General features: G+C 44.2%; 1 protein-coding gene across 1 annotated transcript in view; it reads right to left on the bottom strand.

The window, feature by feature from the left end:
• Positions 1-17,376, bottom strand: part of DNAH7 (dynein axonemal heavy chain 7) — a 505,238-nt gene that overhangs the window by 455,993 nt on the left and 31,869 nt on the right. Inside the window, exons 4-6 of the mRNA XM_073647873.1 lie at positions 16,406-16,583; positions 16,060-16,138; positions 13,596-13,776 (exon numbers count right to left, since the gene is read on the bottom strand). Of these exons, the coding sequence (XP_073503974.1) occupies positions 13,596-13,776; positions 16,060-16,138; positions 16,406-16,583 (438 nt within the window). The remainder of the gene's footprint in view (positions 1-13,595; positions 13,777-16,059; positions 16,139-16,405; positions 16,584-17,376) is intronic.

Here is a 17,376-nt window from a genome sequence, read left to right as displayed (position 1 = left end):
AAGGGACTTAATGGTATCTTCAACCTGCAACTTTATCAGGTATCTAAGTTCTGAGGCATATGGTCTGCTCAATACAGGAGTTGCAGTCTCTTATCACAAGTAGCGGGTAAGACTTCTGTGCACAGGTCCTATTCTTAGTTTTTCCTGTACTCTTTCTTCCCTAATAAGAGAAAAGAAGAGAGAGGGGGGGCCCTAGTTACAAAGGGGACACTTACCAACCAGACGGAAGAGAGGGTACCGGTTCAGGAGGCGGAGCCATCTTTGTAGACGGGGTCCTCCTGAAAGATGCTGAAGTGGAGTCTTTGCTGAGCTGCGACGATCTGCCGGAGCATCCGCTTCCACTGTTACGATCCTGGTGTCCCGTCTCTTCCGGTTTCTTCTTGCGCTGAGTTGGCAGCGGCGACGGAGGATGCAGCTCTTGTCCCTCAAGTAGCTCCTAGTCACTCATTTCCCCAGACAGCATGCCAGAGCTTCAGTGAAGCATTTACTAGTGCCCCCAGCTGTCTTTTAAGGCACTGGGAGTCCCTCCCATATTGCCTGCGGTGATCTGGTGCAACCAGACGGAAGAGAGGGCACCGGTTCAGGAGGCGGAGCCATCTTTGTAGACGGGGTCCTCCTGGAAGATGCTGAAGTGGAGTCTTTGCTGTGCTGCGACGATCTGCTGGAGCGCCCGCTTCCACTATTACGATCCTGGTGTCCCGTCTCTTCCGGTTTCTTCTTGCGCCGAGTTGGCGGCGGCGGTGGCGACTGAGGATGCAGCTCTTGCCACTCAAGTAGCTCCTGGTCACTCATTTCCCCAGACAGCATGCCAGACTTCAGAGAAGCATTTACTGGCACCCCAGCAGTCTTTTAAGGCACTGGGAGTCCCTCCCATAGTGCCTGCAGTGATCTGGTGCACCCCTCCTCCCCCGCACCTGCGGGGGGACGCTCGCGCCTGCGCAGACTGGTTTCCCAGTTATGCAGCGCCACGTCATCAGGAGGCGCCAGGCGCGCTCACGCATGAGCGATACCACCTGCTGCAACCAGGGGGGTCCAGCGCATCAAGCCTCGGTGTGCCCCGAGAGGCCCTGTCCTCTTCATCTGGACACCCCCCCCGCACACCCTAAAGGCCTCTGACCCCAGCAGTGGCGCTTCAGCGCACCGCACCACCTGAGGCAGGGAACCCCCGCTACCTGAATCGGACTGGCTGGGCCTGGCATCCCACAAGGTCCATCTTCTGGCACCCCGAAGGTATGCCTCTTTTAGGAGCTGTAGGATCCCGTCAAGGACAGGAAACCAACTGATGCAGGAGAGAGGTACCGCCCTTTTATCTGTAGGTTTCCTGTCCTTGAAGGGCGGATCCCCTCTCTCTGTGGTGCCATCATGGGGGAAGGAGAAAAAATCATTTTTGACTTGTGATGTTTGCTCCATTAAAAACAAGAGCAATTGCATAAAAAAAGCATAAGAAAAACAATAAAAAGCCAGAAGAGGCGACTAGACAGCAGTGTGTATGAGGATCCTGGAATCAACTCCGATCTAGTGGTGTCAGTGCTGAACTGTCTACATCGGAGGGGATTACAGAGGCCCTCACTCCAGCGACTACGATCTAGTATCCTCAGCAGTGAAGAGTCTAGATCGGAGTAGCTAAAATGAGGAGCATGAAAAATCAACTCCGATCTAGACACTTCACTGCTGAGGAGACTAGATCGGAGTTTCTGGAGTGAGGGCCTCAAAAAATCAACTCCGATCTAGACGCAACCTTGCCAGGAGCAGTATTCAAATACATGGGCGGCGTCAGCAATGAGTAAATGCTGCGCCCACCCATGACTGAATATGAGAATCACACCCCTATGACTGAATGAGCAGGTAGGACAAAGTATATATTAAGTTATAAAATCATTATACTACCACCGATTTTAACCCCTTTATGACATTTGTAGTAATAGTACGTCCCTGTGCCCTGTACCTATTGGACCAGGGATGTACTATTACGCGTGCTATGATCGCGCCCGCACACAAGCGGTGCCGGGCGATCGGCGCCGGTTGTCAGCTGATTGTTACAGCTGACACCCGATGCTATGTGCCAAGAGCGGTCCCGCACCGCTCCTGGCACATTAACCCACGCAACGCTGCGGGGACAAGGAGAGGTGAGCGCAATACTTACCTCCTCTCCCGGCGTCCAGCGGCGTCCGAGTCCGGTCCCGGATGTTGTCATGACGACCTGATGTCGTCATGATGACCCGATGTCGTCATGACAACATCCGCTTCATCAGGAGGCAGGAAGTTACTTTGGTCATGCGCAGTGCATGACCAAAGTAACCTCCCTGTGTGCAGCGCTGACAGGCTGTATAACATAGGGAGATGCTGCTCTCTATGTTATACAGCCGATCAGGCTGCAAAAAGTGAAAGTTCCATACTGGGACATAGTGTAAAACTAAGTAAAAGGTCAGAAAGTGAAAAAAAAAATTAAAAAAAAATATATAAAAAAAAAAAAAATTAAAAAAATAATCCCCAAAAAATAAAAATATAATATACGCATCAATAAATATTATTATGAAAAAAAAATAAATAAATAATAAAAAGTACATATATTTGGTATCGCCGTGTCCGGAATGACCTGACCTATTAAGCTGTCTCACTAGTTAACCCCTTTAGTGAACACGGTAAAACAAATTAATAAAAAACGAAGCAAAAAATAATGCTTTATCATCATACAGCCAAACAAAAAATGGAATAAAACGCGATCAAAAAAATGAAAGTAAATAAAAATGGTACCGCTGAAAACGTCATCTTGTCCCGCAAATAAACAAGCCACCATACAGCTCCATCAGCTGAAAAATAAAGTTATAGCTCTCAGAATAAAGCGATGCAAAAAAATTTTTTTCTAGAAAATAGTTTTTATTGTGTAAAAGCGCCAAAACATAAAAAAACTATATAAATGTGGTACCGTTGTAAACGTACTGACCCAAAGAATAACGCTGCCTTATCAATTTCACCACACACGGAACGGCATAAAAAAAAAAAAAAAAACAATCCCTGAATTGTTGGTTTTTGTTTATTCTGCCTCCCAAAAATCAGAATAGAAATCGATCAAAAAATGTCACATGCCTGAAAATGGTACCAATAAAAATGTCAACTTGTCCCGCAAAAAACAAGCCGTCACATGACTCGGTCAGCCAAAATATGGAAAAATTATAGCTCTCAAAATATGGCGATGCAAAAATTAGTCTTTGCAAAAAAATGCGTCTTTCAGTGTGTGACAGCTGTCAATCATAAAAACCCGATATGAATCTGGTATAGTCGTAATCGTACCGACCCGAAGAATAAAGTCACCTAATCACTTATACTGCACGAGAAACGGCGTAAAAAATAAACTCTAGGGTTAGCGTTGTGCTAGGGTTAGGGCTGTGCTAGGGTTGGGATTTTGGCGACTAATGTTGAGCGCAAGTGCTCGCTACTTGAGTTTGCATTAGGTACTTGGGTATGCACTGAGTATCGCGGGTGCTTGATTGACATGCTCAAGTCTCCGCCTTATAAGCATCGTGGCCAAAAAAACCTCACAGGGATTGCCTGCCATGCACGAACGATCCCCGCATGTTTTTTTTTGGGTGTCTAATATCCGTGAAACATGCGGGCGGGGCCTCGAGCATGTCACTCGAGCACCCGCAATACGTGATGCAAACTCAAGTAGCGAGCACTTACACTCAAGACTAATGACAACTTATTCAATATGATGACCTAATGTTATCAATTTCTGTGTCGCACCTCTGGGTTCAAAATGGTCCCTATACCCCTTGATAAAATCCTTGAGGGGTGTAGTTTCCAAAATGAGGCGACTTATGGGGGGTTTCCACTATTTAGGAGCATCAGGGGCTCTCCAAACGCGACACGGCGTACGCTCTCAATTCCAGCCAATTTTGCGTTCAAAAAGTCACACAGTGCTTCTTCCCTTCTGAACCCTGCCATGCGACCAAATACTGTATTTTCCCCTTCTCCCATGACAGCACCACCTGAAAGAGGGTATCCGCCCACCAAGGACAGGAACCTACTGAATAAAAAGGCGGTACCTCTCTTCCGCATCAGTTTTGGTTCCTGTCCTTGATGGGAGCCTCTCTAGGTGGTGCCTCGCCTACCTGTTCGTGGGATCTGGAGTGGATCCCGGGATCGATGCAGCCTGGAGGCCGAGAAGAGACAGCAGATGGCCCTCTGTTCCCAGCCCCATCTGGCTGTACCTGGGTCTGCGTGCGGAGCGCCTTCCGGGGTCCTCTCCCGCGTGCGCTGGGTCCTGCAGCCGGGTCTGCGCACGCAGTGGCCGTGGCTGGGCGCGCCGGCAGGCCTTCTCGGCTGCGCACGCGCGGGGTCGTGTCGTGCCCTAGCACAAGTGCACCGGAAGCCTGGGTCTGCGCTTGCGCGGGGTACAATTTCTGGGTCATCCCCATCTGCAAGCTCGCCGGGAGCCGCTGGGTCTGTGCACGCGCAGGAGAGATCCTGCGGCGTAGCGCGCCAGCTGGCAGAGAGAAAAAGAAGAAAAAAAAAAAAGAATATATAGGTATTTTAATGTAAAATATAAAGGAAAAAAAAATATATATATATATATATAAGAAAATAAGAGTTAAATGGAAAAGAGAGAGCACACTGCTGCCGGAAGGGGAGGGGCCAAGGAGGTGGAGCCCCTTATGCTTTAAAAGGATGGGAAGCAGTCAAGATGGCGGTGTCTGCATCCCCGTCATCATGAGTGAGGACCCGCAGTCACCTGGGCAGCAGCTGTGACCGTCGCAGGAGGAACAGCAGCAGCCACAAGCACCTAAACATCGTAAACAGCTCAAGCAAAATGTGAGACAACCGGAGCAACGGGAGTCTTCCCATCATCAGAGCCACAGCAGTGGGGGTCGTACGAGTGCCGGCAGAACCGGTCAGAAGAAATCTCGTGAATCTACCTCCGCCAGATGGGAGCATTCATGTGAACGGCAACCACCGCCTCCGGTACCCTAGTCTGAACGGCAGTGTGGCGAGTGATCTTCGTGAAAGTTGACCTTAGTAATGTGCTCTTCTCTGTTTTTTCTCTTTTCTTTCCTTTTGTTTATTTCTGGTTGTTAGGAACCAAAAAAGAGTAGTTCCAAAAATAAGAATAAGGAGTGTGCATTATGTAAAGTTAGCCTTCCCAGCTCCTACGCTAAGAACCTTTGCTCTGATTGTATCCAGAAAACTATAGCAGAGGAGTCCCCTAGTTTTTCTATGGATTTAAAAACCTTAATCTAGAGGGATGTCAGGGATTCCTTAAAGAGCTTGACCTCTCGTAAGAGGAAGAAGTAGAAACGGGTTTCCTCGGACTCAGAGGAATCAGTAGAGTCCCGTTTCACAAAGGAATATCCTTCCCCCTCTGACTTCTCTTCATCGTCTTCCTCAGAGTCTTCGGATGATGACGGAGGGGGTAGGCCTTGTTTTTCGGTGGACAATACTGAGAAATTGGTCAAGGCTATTAGAGTGACTATGGGTATTGCCGATGCCAAAACTCCCAGAACAGTTCAGGACGTCATGTTCGGGGGCTTAGATCAGAAGAGACGCACATTCCCAGTTAACGAGAGGATCAAGACTCTTATAGATAGGGAATGGAAAAAAAAAAAAGGGAAAAGGCCAGCTGCCTTCTTCTTCTAAGCGGAGATACCCTTTTAAAGAGGAGGATGCAGCTAAGTGGGACAAGACCCCTAAAATTGATGTGGCCATCGCGAACACCTCAAAAAGATCCACACTGCCCTTTGAGGATTTGGGGACCCTAAAAGATCCGCTTGATAAAAAGGCGGAGTCTTTTTTAAAACAGGCCTGGGAGTCCTCAGCAGGGGCTCTGAAACCGGCAGTGGCAGCCACCTGCACCGCCAGGTCTATGATGATCTGGCTCCAACAGTTAGAGGACCAGATCAAAGGGAATGTCTCTAGAGAGAAAATTCTGTCAGGTCTTCCTCTTTTGCAGGGGGCGGCTGCATTCCTGGCAGATGCATCGGCAGATTCAGTTAGGCTGGCTGCCAGGTCAGCAAATCTTTCTAATGCAGCCCGTAGGGCATTATGGCTCAAGAGCTGGCCAGGGGATGTGCAGTCAAAATCTAAACTCTGCTCAATCCCTTGCGAAGGGGAATTTCTTTTCGGGAAAGCCTTAGATGACATACTGGATAAGGCAGCGGACAAGAAACATGGGTTTCCTACTGTGTCTGTTCCCCGATATAAGAGCTCCTTTCGGAAGAGGAAATACAATCGGAGCAAGTTTCCCAGAGACCAAAGTGGTTGGAGAGACAGGAAGCCGAATAACAGAGGCTTCAATTTCGGGGGTCCATCCTCCGAGAGTAAGAAAGCCCCTAAGTGACGGACCTCCCCAGGTGGGAGGAAGGTTGTCCCACTTCCTTCCCACCTGGGAAGAAATATCGTCCAGTGCTTGGATTTTAGGGATAATCAGGAGGGGGCTGAGTTCAAAAACATTCCCAGCAACACCGTCAGGATTTCAGCCACCAGAGGCCTTAGGGAGCAAATGGCCCTGCAACAGGAAGTGCTCACTCTGGTTGTGAAGGGGGTTCTATTATAAACACCTGTACCCGAGCAGGGGAGAGGGTTTTACTCAACTCTCTTCCTAATAAAGAAGCCGGATGGCTCCTTCAGAACCACTGTCAACTTGAAGAAGCTGAAAGACCATTTGATTTACAGGACATTCAGAATGGAATCAATAAAATCGGCCATAAAAATGTTGTTTCCAGAGTGCTATACATGCGTCCTCGATTTGAAGGACGCCTACTAACACGTCCCAATCTTTCCCGCACAGTTTCTGAGGGTGGCTGTACGGTTCGGCAAGCACATAAGGCATTTTCAGTTTGCAGCTCTTCCTTTTGGCATCTCCATGGCTCCAAGGGTTTTCACAAAGATTATCCTAGAAGTCACAGCACATCTAATGGAGAAAGATATCCTAGTCATCCCTTACCTGGACGATTTTTTAGTGGTGGGCAGATCAAAACAGCTCTGCGCACTGGCTCTGGCAGAAGTCATGGCCTGGGGTGGATGTTAAACTTAGAAAAATTGAGACTAGAACCAAAAAAGGTTCAGTCATTCCTGGGTCTCATTTTGGACTCGGAAAACCAGACTTGTTTTCTGCCAGAGGACAAGAAACTGAAGATCAGTTCCCTCATGTCACGCGTCATCAACAATCCATCCATGACAATGAGGAATGCAATGTCTCTATTGGGTACGATGACATCTTGTATCCCGGCAGTTCAGTGGGCCGAATTCCATTCCAGACGTCTTCAGCAGGAGGATCCTGACAGCAGACAAACGGCTCACAGGTCGCCTGGATGGAAAAATATCCCTTTCAAGTTTAGTAATCAACTCGCTGGAGTGGTGGATGAATCCGGTGAATCTATCTCTGGGGGTTCCTTGGTCTTTCCAGGTGTCGGATACGATTACGACAGATGCAAGCGCAGAAGGCTGGGGAGCTTACCTGAGAGATCATTCAATACAAGGCCTCTGGTCGGACAGCGAGACGGGTCTCTCCTCCAACATGAGGGAACTGTTGGCAGTCAGAAATGCGCTAGTAGAGTTCAGTTCTCTTCTTCAGGGTCATCACATCCGGATAATGTCGGACAACCAAACGACAGTCGCCTACATCAATCGTCAGGGGGGTACCAGATCCCTTCCTCTGATGTTAGTAGCGGACCAGATCCTTCGCTTTGCGGAGAGTCATCTATTTACGCTCTCGGCGCTGCATATAAGAGGAGAATGTAAAAGACGATTTTCTAAGTCGACACATCTTGAAACAAGGAAAATGGGAATTGAATCCAGCAGTATTCCAGCAGATTGTCGGTCGATGGGGACAGCCTCAGATAGATCTGTTTGCGAACAAACACAATCGGAAGACCAAAATCTTTTGCTCCCTGAATCCAAAGGAGATGCCGTTTGCGGTGGACACGCTGCAAAATCCTTGGGACTTTACCCTGACCTATGCCTTTCCCCCTCTAATGCTGATCCCTACTATCCTGAGGAAGATCCGAGAAGAACAGGCAAGGGTTATATTGATCGCCCCATTTGGGCCCAAGAGACCATGGTTCACTTAGATGAAGAGAATGTCCCAAGCAGATCCATGGGTTCTTCCAGACACCCCAGATCTCGTCAGGCAGGGCCCAGTCTTCCATCCCCAAAGATCGAGCCTGCATTTGACGGCCTGGATTTTGAAAGGTCACTACTAACGCAGGAGGGATTCTCTCCAGGTCTAGTTACTACTCTACTGGCGAGTAGGAAGCCGGTGACGACTAGGATCTATGGCAGAACCCGGGCTAAGTTTCTGTCTACCTCGGGTCAGTCCGCCAAAGGGAGGGTTCCTATTGGGGCCATCCTGGAATTTCTTCAGAAAGGCTTAAGCAGGGGGTTAGCCACCAGTACTCTTAAGGTACAAGTATCGGCTCTGGGGGCACTATATAATTGCGACTTGGCAGCGAATAGGTGGATCATCAGATTCATTAAAGCTTGCAGTAGATCTAGACCTATTCCTACTCCAAGGATGCCTCCTTGGGACCTTAATCTGGTTCTAGAAGCATTAACCAAGCCCCCCTTTGAGCCCTTAGAGGAAGCTTCGGAGAAAATTCTCATTCTCACCTTAAAAACAGCCATGCTGGTAGATCTAACGTCAGCTTGTAGGGTTATTGATCTGCACGCGCTGTCAGTTAACCATCCATTCACTCAGGTGTGTATGGATAGAGTAATCTTAAGACCAGATCTGGCCTATCTTCCAAAAGTGGCCTCCAAATTCCATAGGACCCAAGTAATTACTCTCCCTTCCTTCTATCCTGACCCTAGAGATTCAAAGGAGCAAAAACTTCACACTTTAGATGTTAAGAGGGTATTAGTCTAGTATTTGGAGGTAACGAAGGCCTGGAGAAAGAGTGACGCCTTATTCATCTCATTTCAGGGGGTTAGGAAAGGGCTTAAGGTTACAAGGGGGACCATATCTAGGTGGGTAAGGGACACCATTGGCTTAGCATACTCTTCTAGCAATCTGCCAGTTCCAGAGAACCTGAAGGTCCACTCCACCAGGGCTGTAGCTGCTTCCTGGGAGGAGAAGGCAGATGTGCCCATCCACATCATATGTAAGGCGGCAACTTGGTCATCCCCCGCTACATTTTACAAGCATTACAGTCTTGACCTTTCCTCTTCTACTGATCTGTCCTTTGGGAGGAAGGTGTTGCAAGCGGTGATCCCTCCCTCTGGTGTCTGACCTCTCTAAATCTCTCAGGTGGTGCTGTCATGGGAGAAGGGGAAAAGATCCTAGTTACTTACCGGTAACGGGATTTTACAGAGCGCATGACAGCACTCTATTAATTCCCTCCCCTTTATCACTTATGGTGTGCACTTCTTAGGGTGTTTTATTAAGAAATGTTTAGGCGGTAGTTATGTGCTAACCTATTTTTCGGAGGCCCTCTCATACTCTGAAACAAAAACTGATGCCGAAGAGAGGTACCACCTTTTTATTCAGTAGGTTCCTGTCCTTGGTGGGCGGATACCCTCTCTCAGGTGGTGCTGTCATGGGCTCTGTAAAATCCCGTTACCGGTAAGTAACTAGGATATTTTTGCCACATATGGGGTATTGGCATGCTCAGGAGAAATGGCACAACAAATGGTATGGCGCAATTTCTCCTGTTACCCTTATAAAAATGCAAATTGGGGGCTGAAAAACATTTTTGTGGGAAAAATGTGAAAATTGTATTTTTACTGCTCAGTGATATAAACTTCTGTGAAGCAGCTGGGGGTTCAAGGTGCTCACCACACACCTACATAAGTTCCCTGAGGGGGTCTAGTTTCCAAAATGGTGTCACTTGTGGGGGGTTTCCACTATTTAGGCACATCAGGGGCTCCCCAAAGGTGACATGGCGTCCGCTAATTATTCAAGCAAATTTTACATTCAAAAAGTCAAATGGCGCTCCTTCCCTTCCGAACCCGGCCGTGCGCCCAAACAGTGTTTTTTCCCCACATATGGGGAATCTGCGCGCTCAGGGAAAATTGCACAACAAATTTTGGGGTCCATTTTTTCCTGTTAACCCTGTGAAAATAAAAAAACAATTGGGTCTAAAGTAACATTTTTGTAAAAAAAAAGTTAAATGTTAATTTTTTTCTTCCACATTCCAAAAATTCCTGTGAAGCACCTGAAGGGTTAATAAACTTTCTTTGAGCACCTTGAGGGGTGCAGTTTTTAGAATGGTGTCACTTTTGGGTATTTTCTGTCATAAAGGCCCCTCAAAGTCAAGTCAAATGTGATGTGGTCTCTAAAAAAACGGTTTTGTAAAAATGAAAAATCGCTTTTTTTTTTTCTTCTTTTTTTTTTTAACCCTTATAGCTCCCTAATAAAAAAAATTTTGGCTCCAAAATTGTGCTGATGTAAAGTAGACATGTGGAAAATGTTATTTATTAATTATTTTGTGTAACATACAGTACAGACCAAAAGTTTGGACACACCTTCTCATTTAAAGATTTTTCTGTATTTTCATGACTATGAAAATTGTACATTCACACTGAAGGCAACAAAACTATGAATTAACACACGTGGAATTATATACTTAACAAAAAAGTGTGAAACAACTGAAAATATGTCTTATATTCCAGGTTCTTTAAAGTAGCCACCTTTTGCTTTGATGACTGCTTTGCACACTCTTGGCATTCTCTCTTGTCAGTGATGCACATTGCATCACTAACAAAGCAATGGGGGCAGTGTACATAGAAACTAGGACGTTACAGGTTCCCTTTAAGGTGCAAACAGCCTTTGGGGGTAAAGGGGTTAAATAAGAAAAAAACATACAATTGTAAAGTGCTGTGGAAGGTGTTGGTGCTATATAAATAAAATTATTATTATTAATAATTATTTTATTCAAATTTAAAATCGTCATAGTCGCACTCACCTGGAATATCATATTGCCAGGTCAATTTTACAGCACAATGAACCCTGTAAGGTTTTTTGTGCAATTTAACAGCACAAAAACTGAAATGTTTTTTTCCCCCTTTTTCACTACGACGAATGGTAAAATAAATGGTGTCCCTCAAAACTACAACTCATCCAACTACAAATAATCCCTAATATGGCTTTGTCAATGGAAAAAGAAAAAAGTTATGACTCTTGGGGAAAAAAAAAATAGGAAATTCTCAGCCAGGAAGTGGTTAAGAACCTCAAGAGGGGTTAGGTGCTAGAGCGGAAACCAACACTCTACTTCCAATCCATCCAGAACAGCTCAGGGTGTGGGCTACCTAATGTTCATCATTAGAAGCCAGCTGTGGGGGATCATTGACCCCTTCATAGCCGAGTGATATTCCTTTTTTGCACTTTTGTTTCTTCCCATCTTTCCTCCTAGAGAAAAAGACTGATATTTCCATCAACGTAGCCCTATAAATGCTAGTTATTTTGTGGATGAGTTGTAGTTTTGAAAGATCATTCAATTTACCATATATACTGAAAAGCAGAAAAAGATTCAAGTGGGGTGAATTGCGGAAATAAAAAGCAATTTTATAATTGTCTTTTAGGGATTATTTTTAGGCTGTGTGCCCACGAAGCATTTTCCAAGCGTTTATGCTGCGGAATTTACGCAGCACAAACGCTTGGGAAACGCTTGGTAATCCGCCCCCTATGGTCCCCAATGACAAGCCGCAATGTCAATGCCCATGCTGCAGATTTTTCCGCAGCATTTATGTTGCGCTCAAAAATCCGCAGCATGTCCATTAATTTTGCGGACACGCAGCGTAATCGCCGCCATTGACTTGCATTGGACCGCGTGACATCCACATCACTACATGTGGATAAGCGGATATCACACGGTTCAATGTGCGGATGGTACCCAGGTCTGGAGGAGAGGAGACTCTCATCCAGACCTGGGTACCATAGAAACTGTAAAAAAAAGAATTTAAAATAAAATATAAAGCTTATAATCACCTTCTGATGTCCTCCCAGTGTTTTCTCCCCTCCGTCTGGTCTGCTGTATGGGTCGCGTTGTTGTGAAGGACCTGCCATGACGTCATTGAGTCATGTGACCTGACACATGACTGAATGACGTCACCGCAGGTCCTTCACACCACCGCGAGCAGTGCAAGACACCGGACGCGGCAGAGATAACACTGGGAGGACACCGGAAGGTGAGTATAATCTTTTTTTTTATTTTTTACCATTCTTATTCTGATTTTTTAACTAACTTGGTCACACTACTATAAATCCATACCGGTTGCATGGATTTATATAGTGTGAACAAGTTGTCAAGCACTTTTCCAAGTGATGCTAAAATCGCTTGGAAAAGCGCTTGATAACCCGCATGCGGAAATGCATGCAAAAACGCTTGACAAACGCTTCTACCTGGCGGGAAAAACGCATGTAAAAAACACATGCGTTTTTCCTGCCAGGGAGAAGCGTCAAAAATATGCAGCATTTCTGCATCGTGGGCACATAGTCTTACAGTATAATTGTATGTTTATTGTGTGACACCAAACTTGCAAAGAATTTTTTAGACTCTGATAGTAATTTTTGGCTTGTGTCTCCAGTTTTTGAGAATAACTTTTTATATTGGGTGCTTGGACCTGTGTGAGAGCTTGTTTTCGTGTACCAGGTTGATCTTTTTATTGATGCTATTTTGGGGTACATGACATTTTTATCCTTTGTTTATTGAATTTTTGAGTAAATGAAGTGTATAACTTATAGCTTTAATCATTTTATACTTTGGCAGATCGGACTCTTACAGACACTGATACCAAGCAAGTTTATTTTTTTATCTATTTCTTGAACAGAAGGATTCACTAAACCCCCAGCTCCAATGGCAACCCATGGGGATCACTCGATCTATTGGCAGGTTGGGGGACAAGCTTGCGTGCCAATGCCTGTGTTCATGCCCAACCAGCCTATTTAAATACAGCTGTCAATGATTGACAGCATTTCTACATGGCTCAAGTTTTGGTTCCTGCTCTTCCATGCAGATCTGTAATACAGCCAACAACCACCAATATAGTGCGGGCTCAGCTCCTGGACGGTCTCCATACACACGCACACAACAAAGGTCTGCACGCCCAATTAGCCCCTTTAAATGCAGCTGTCAGTGATTGATAGCAGACCTAAATGGTGAAACAATATCTAGCTCTAGTCACTGCTGTTACAGGCAGATCAGTTATACAGCCCATGGCCACCATTATAGTGGAGGCTCAGCTCCTAAGCCTTCTCCATACACCCACACATAAACACATGATGTACTATTATGTCCCACAGTATGTTGGGAAGGTGTTAAAGTGTGTATTCTTGCCTTAAAGCCTGAACAGCAGGCACATGAGGAAAGGTATGGACTATGTTACTTTTCAGGTTCTGGGTAAAAGGCTCAGAGACTGGACAACTGGGGTGCTGTAAAGTGTTTAGTTAGTGCTGTGTGTGAAGATAATAAAGGTAGTTAAGGTCAGTTTTGAACCTAATCTACTGTGTTTAATTGAAGGTTCTTCCTGTGCCAAGTATCCTTCCCAGGAGATGGTGACCCCATGAGATGATTTGCCTGAGTTGTCACACATTATATAAAATGACTTATGGATTACAAATTAGCTACAAGATCAAAAAGAGTTTGCAATGAATAGAGACTCACCAATTGCCTTCTTTACACTGAGAAGATAATCTTCTTTCATTTCATCTGACAACATGTTAATACTGTCAGTGTAAACCTTTAAGGATTCCGGAACCAAACGTAAGACATTTTGTAGCCATGAGTCTTCCATTGATGCTACATGTTCCGTGTCAATCCCATGACTTATGTAGTAATTGTACCTCTAATGTGAGAAAAAAAGATAATGATGGACATGAAAAAATACTGTATGGTTTTAACACGTGTTACTACAATCTTGGTTTTCAGATAGGGAATTTCTTAATTAGGAACCCTAAATTCCTTTTATTTGATGAAATTTGTTACAGTAAGAGGGTAAGTCCACATTGTGCAGCCAAAAATTATGAGTTTAGCAGTGAAGACCTCTTCAGCAAATTGTCCTTTTTTGGGGGAGCTTTGGAAGTAAAGAATTTTCTGCAGCAGTTTGAAAGAGTTTTGGGGGGTGGGGGGGGGGGTTTAGAGTATTTTTCATGTAGGCGGTTGAGGCAGCCTTTTGATTGGACAGTCCCTAGTTTGAAGCATTTTCCATCAGAAGCAGTTTCAAAGAAGTAGCATGTACTTTTTCTCTCCAACCCAACCAGACATTAAAGCTTGAAGTGTTTAAAAGATGCACAAAAGCCTGAACATTTGAATTAGTTGTTTTTCCATAGAAATTAATAGGAAGAATCTTTTGAGCATTTTCTGAAGGCTTTTTCCAGCGTTTTTAGAACTGGAGCTGCTCAAAAAACATTGGAAAAAGACACAGTGTGAACATACTATGATATTAAAAGCAGGGCTGTGGAGTCGGAGTCATGGAGTCAGAGTCGGCGCCCATTTTGGTGGAGTTGGAGTCGGTATAAAATGGACAGACTCAAACTCCTAAAATATATAATAAATTGGGTACAGTAATTCAATGCAGTTTGTAGGGAATATTTTTCATAAGAATTTGGGAAAGTTATGAAATGTCCTATAAATGTCTGTCCTATTCCTGATCTAAGGGTCTAGACTTTTAGCGGAGATGAATCTGTGCTGCAGTAAATTTATCTCTCAAACAAGAGCCATGTATGAGGGAGTCGGTGTAATGGAAATTGAGGAGTCGGAGATTTGGCTTACCGACTCCACAGCCCTGATTAAAAGGACACATAGCTTTATGAGGAGCTGTGTAAGTTGCACAGAGGGCAGGTGCCGGCTGTATAACACAGCGAGCATATGCCACTAAAAGTAGTGATTGGTGTTAACTCCTATTGCTGTTGTCAACCTCTTATCATCACGGTCAGTCACTGAGGCCTGTGATCCTGGCCAATTTTTGAATACTGCCCTAGCCACAAAAAATGCAGTAAAAGACAATGGCAGCATTACAAACTGCAGCTCAGCAGACAAAAACGAGCCTACATCGAAAAAATAAAAAAGTTATGGGTCTAGGAAAATGGCAACATAAAACATTTTTATTTTTATTTCTTTTTTACAAATTTCAGAAATTTTTTGAAGCCACTAAAATTAAAAAAAAGATACACGTTTAAATCGCCATAATTGTACTGACCTGGAGAATCATGTTGCTAAGTCATATTTACCACAATGAACGCCGTAAAAACAGAACCCACTTGGGTTTTCCTTCAGCACATTATATGGTACAGTGAATGTTGTAATTTAAAAGTGCAAAAAACAAGCCCTTATACTGCAATTTCAATGACAATTATACAAAGGCTACAGACAGAAGATAAGGAAAAAATGAAAATGCAAAAACTAAAATTGGCTGCAACTTTAGGGAATGTGCACAAGACGTCTTTCTATGGTGGGCAAGCCCACCGAGTTTTTCAAGGGGAGGACACTATAGGAAATGTCTGCATTTTTTGCCTGCAGCGTTTCTTTTCCGAATTTTGATTGCTAGCAGGTTTTTATCTTAGTGTTTTTGTGGCGTCATTTTTACTATTTCCTGAACCTTTTTCTTTTTACTCCATGCAATAATGAATAAATTGCTAGTGACTTTTCAAGCAAAAAAATCTAGCAAAAAACACTCAAAAAGACACCCAGGCATCTTTTGAGCCTTCCCACTGACTTGCATTGTAAAGTATAGAGCATCTTCAGAGTGGAAAACACTTGAAAAATAGTCTGCTCACGTTTTTTTTTACCCTTTTGGCGATTTTGGAAACCTGAAGTGATTAAAAGACACTCAAGCAACTGAATATAAGAAGGGCAAGTCATTTATGTAGCAATGCTTAAATTCATTCCTTTGAGTGTTTTCTGGGTTCTTTCCCATGCGAGTTACATCCAACAATGCAAGCAATGTTTTTCTATGGAGACTGCATGGCTGTGTGCTTGATTGAATGCTTGTGTTTGCAATGGATACATCTGAAACATCTGAACTGAAATTAGGAGGAGCGCCCACATACTTTTGGAAAATTAGTGTGTCGCATTTTTATAGCAAATGTTTATAGTAAATGCTTATTCTAGTGCAAAATTTTCTACTTACCAAAACCTCTTTATCTAATGGAGATGTATCAGAAGATGAGCTAGCTTGATCAAAAGGCTGCACTGTGGCACCATTTTTCCTGAAACAGGTAAACGTCACAACACAAATAACTACAAAATAGTCACTAAGGTTTTTTATTATTATACATCTGAAGGTAAAAATAAAATGTGCCACGATTCTAAAAGACATGCACCACTTTTTTGCATAACATACTTGTGTCTAAGACACAACTACCATCAGTCAACGCGACAGCAGAAATAACATCTAAAGTATTTACACGATAATTCTTTCTTGTAATGCATTCATTATTAATTTATTTATTTTTTATTTTGAAATAATAACCTACATTATTATGTCCACAAGGGCACTTCTGAATTGCTCACGATCTCTCTTTGGGTGGGAATAACTGCTTCTCATATTTAAAGAAGGTCCAGATGATGAATCCTCATACTTTGCAGGTCTATGCTTAGGAAAGGTAGAGTACACAAGTTTGTTTCTTTTGAGTTTTGGGCTGACAAGAAAACCTAAAAAGCAATGTAGAAATGTAATAATGTAGTGTAAAAAGTAATAAACGTTTGACACTTCTCAGCAAGAACAATATATGGGAACTTTGCAGCCCAATAGCTCATCATAATGCACAATTGCACCTGCTTTGGAGGTAGAAGTGGGCCCCCTTACCTCTTGGGCGCCTGTGCGGCTGCACAGGTTGCATCGATGATATGTCCGCCCCTGCTTCTCAGTTTATTATAAAAGAGAAGAACCCAATGAATGGTAAATCAGTCTGCATACCTCTGATAGATAGTCAGATAAAGTAAAAAAAATATTCAGGATAAACTCTTGGATCTACAAATTACAGGGTGTAAAAAGGTGATAAACTTAAACCCTGGGTCAAGTCACTATCATCCTATGTACATGACACAACAGACATTCTGGCGCAAATTGAAGGTATCAACTAAGACAAAGATATGTATCTTGCACCAGCTAACATTGAATTTTTGACACCTGCATTCGACATTCTGATGGACTAAAAGAGGCCAGCTTCTTCCTGAAAACCAACAACTGGAATGGCAAAATATGCAAGTTGGTCCTTGAGCTGCTGCGAATCATACTCCCCAATCTTTTCATGTTTAAGGATGTCTTTTATGGGCAGAGGTGTGGCACTGCCATGGGTGCAGCCTGTGCACCTCCATATGCCAATCTCTTCTTGGGTTACTTGGAGAAGGAGGTGTTTGGTGATGGGGTTCCCATGCTGCAGACTATGTGCAGTGTTGGCTCTGTTACATTTATGACTTGTTCATTATCTGGCAGGTTACTGAG

Source organism: Phyllobates terribilis, unplaced genomic scaffold, assembly GCF_046119375.1.
Source record: "Phyllobates terribilis strain yellow unplaced genomic scaffold, ASM4611937v1 Scaffold_9__5_contigs__length_417890890, whole genome shotgun sequence".
Classification (NCBI taxonomy): Eukaryota; Metazoa; Chordata; class Amphibia; order Anura; family Dendrobatidae; genus Phyllobates; species Phyllobates terribilis.
The sequence above is the reverse complement of the archived record's forward strand: the minus strand, read 5'-3'. Positions and strand labels throughout refer to the sequence as shown.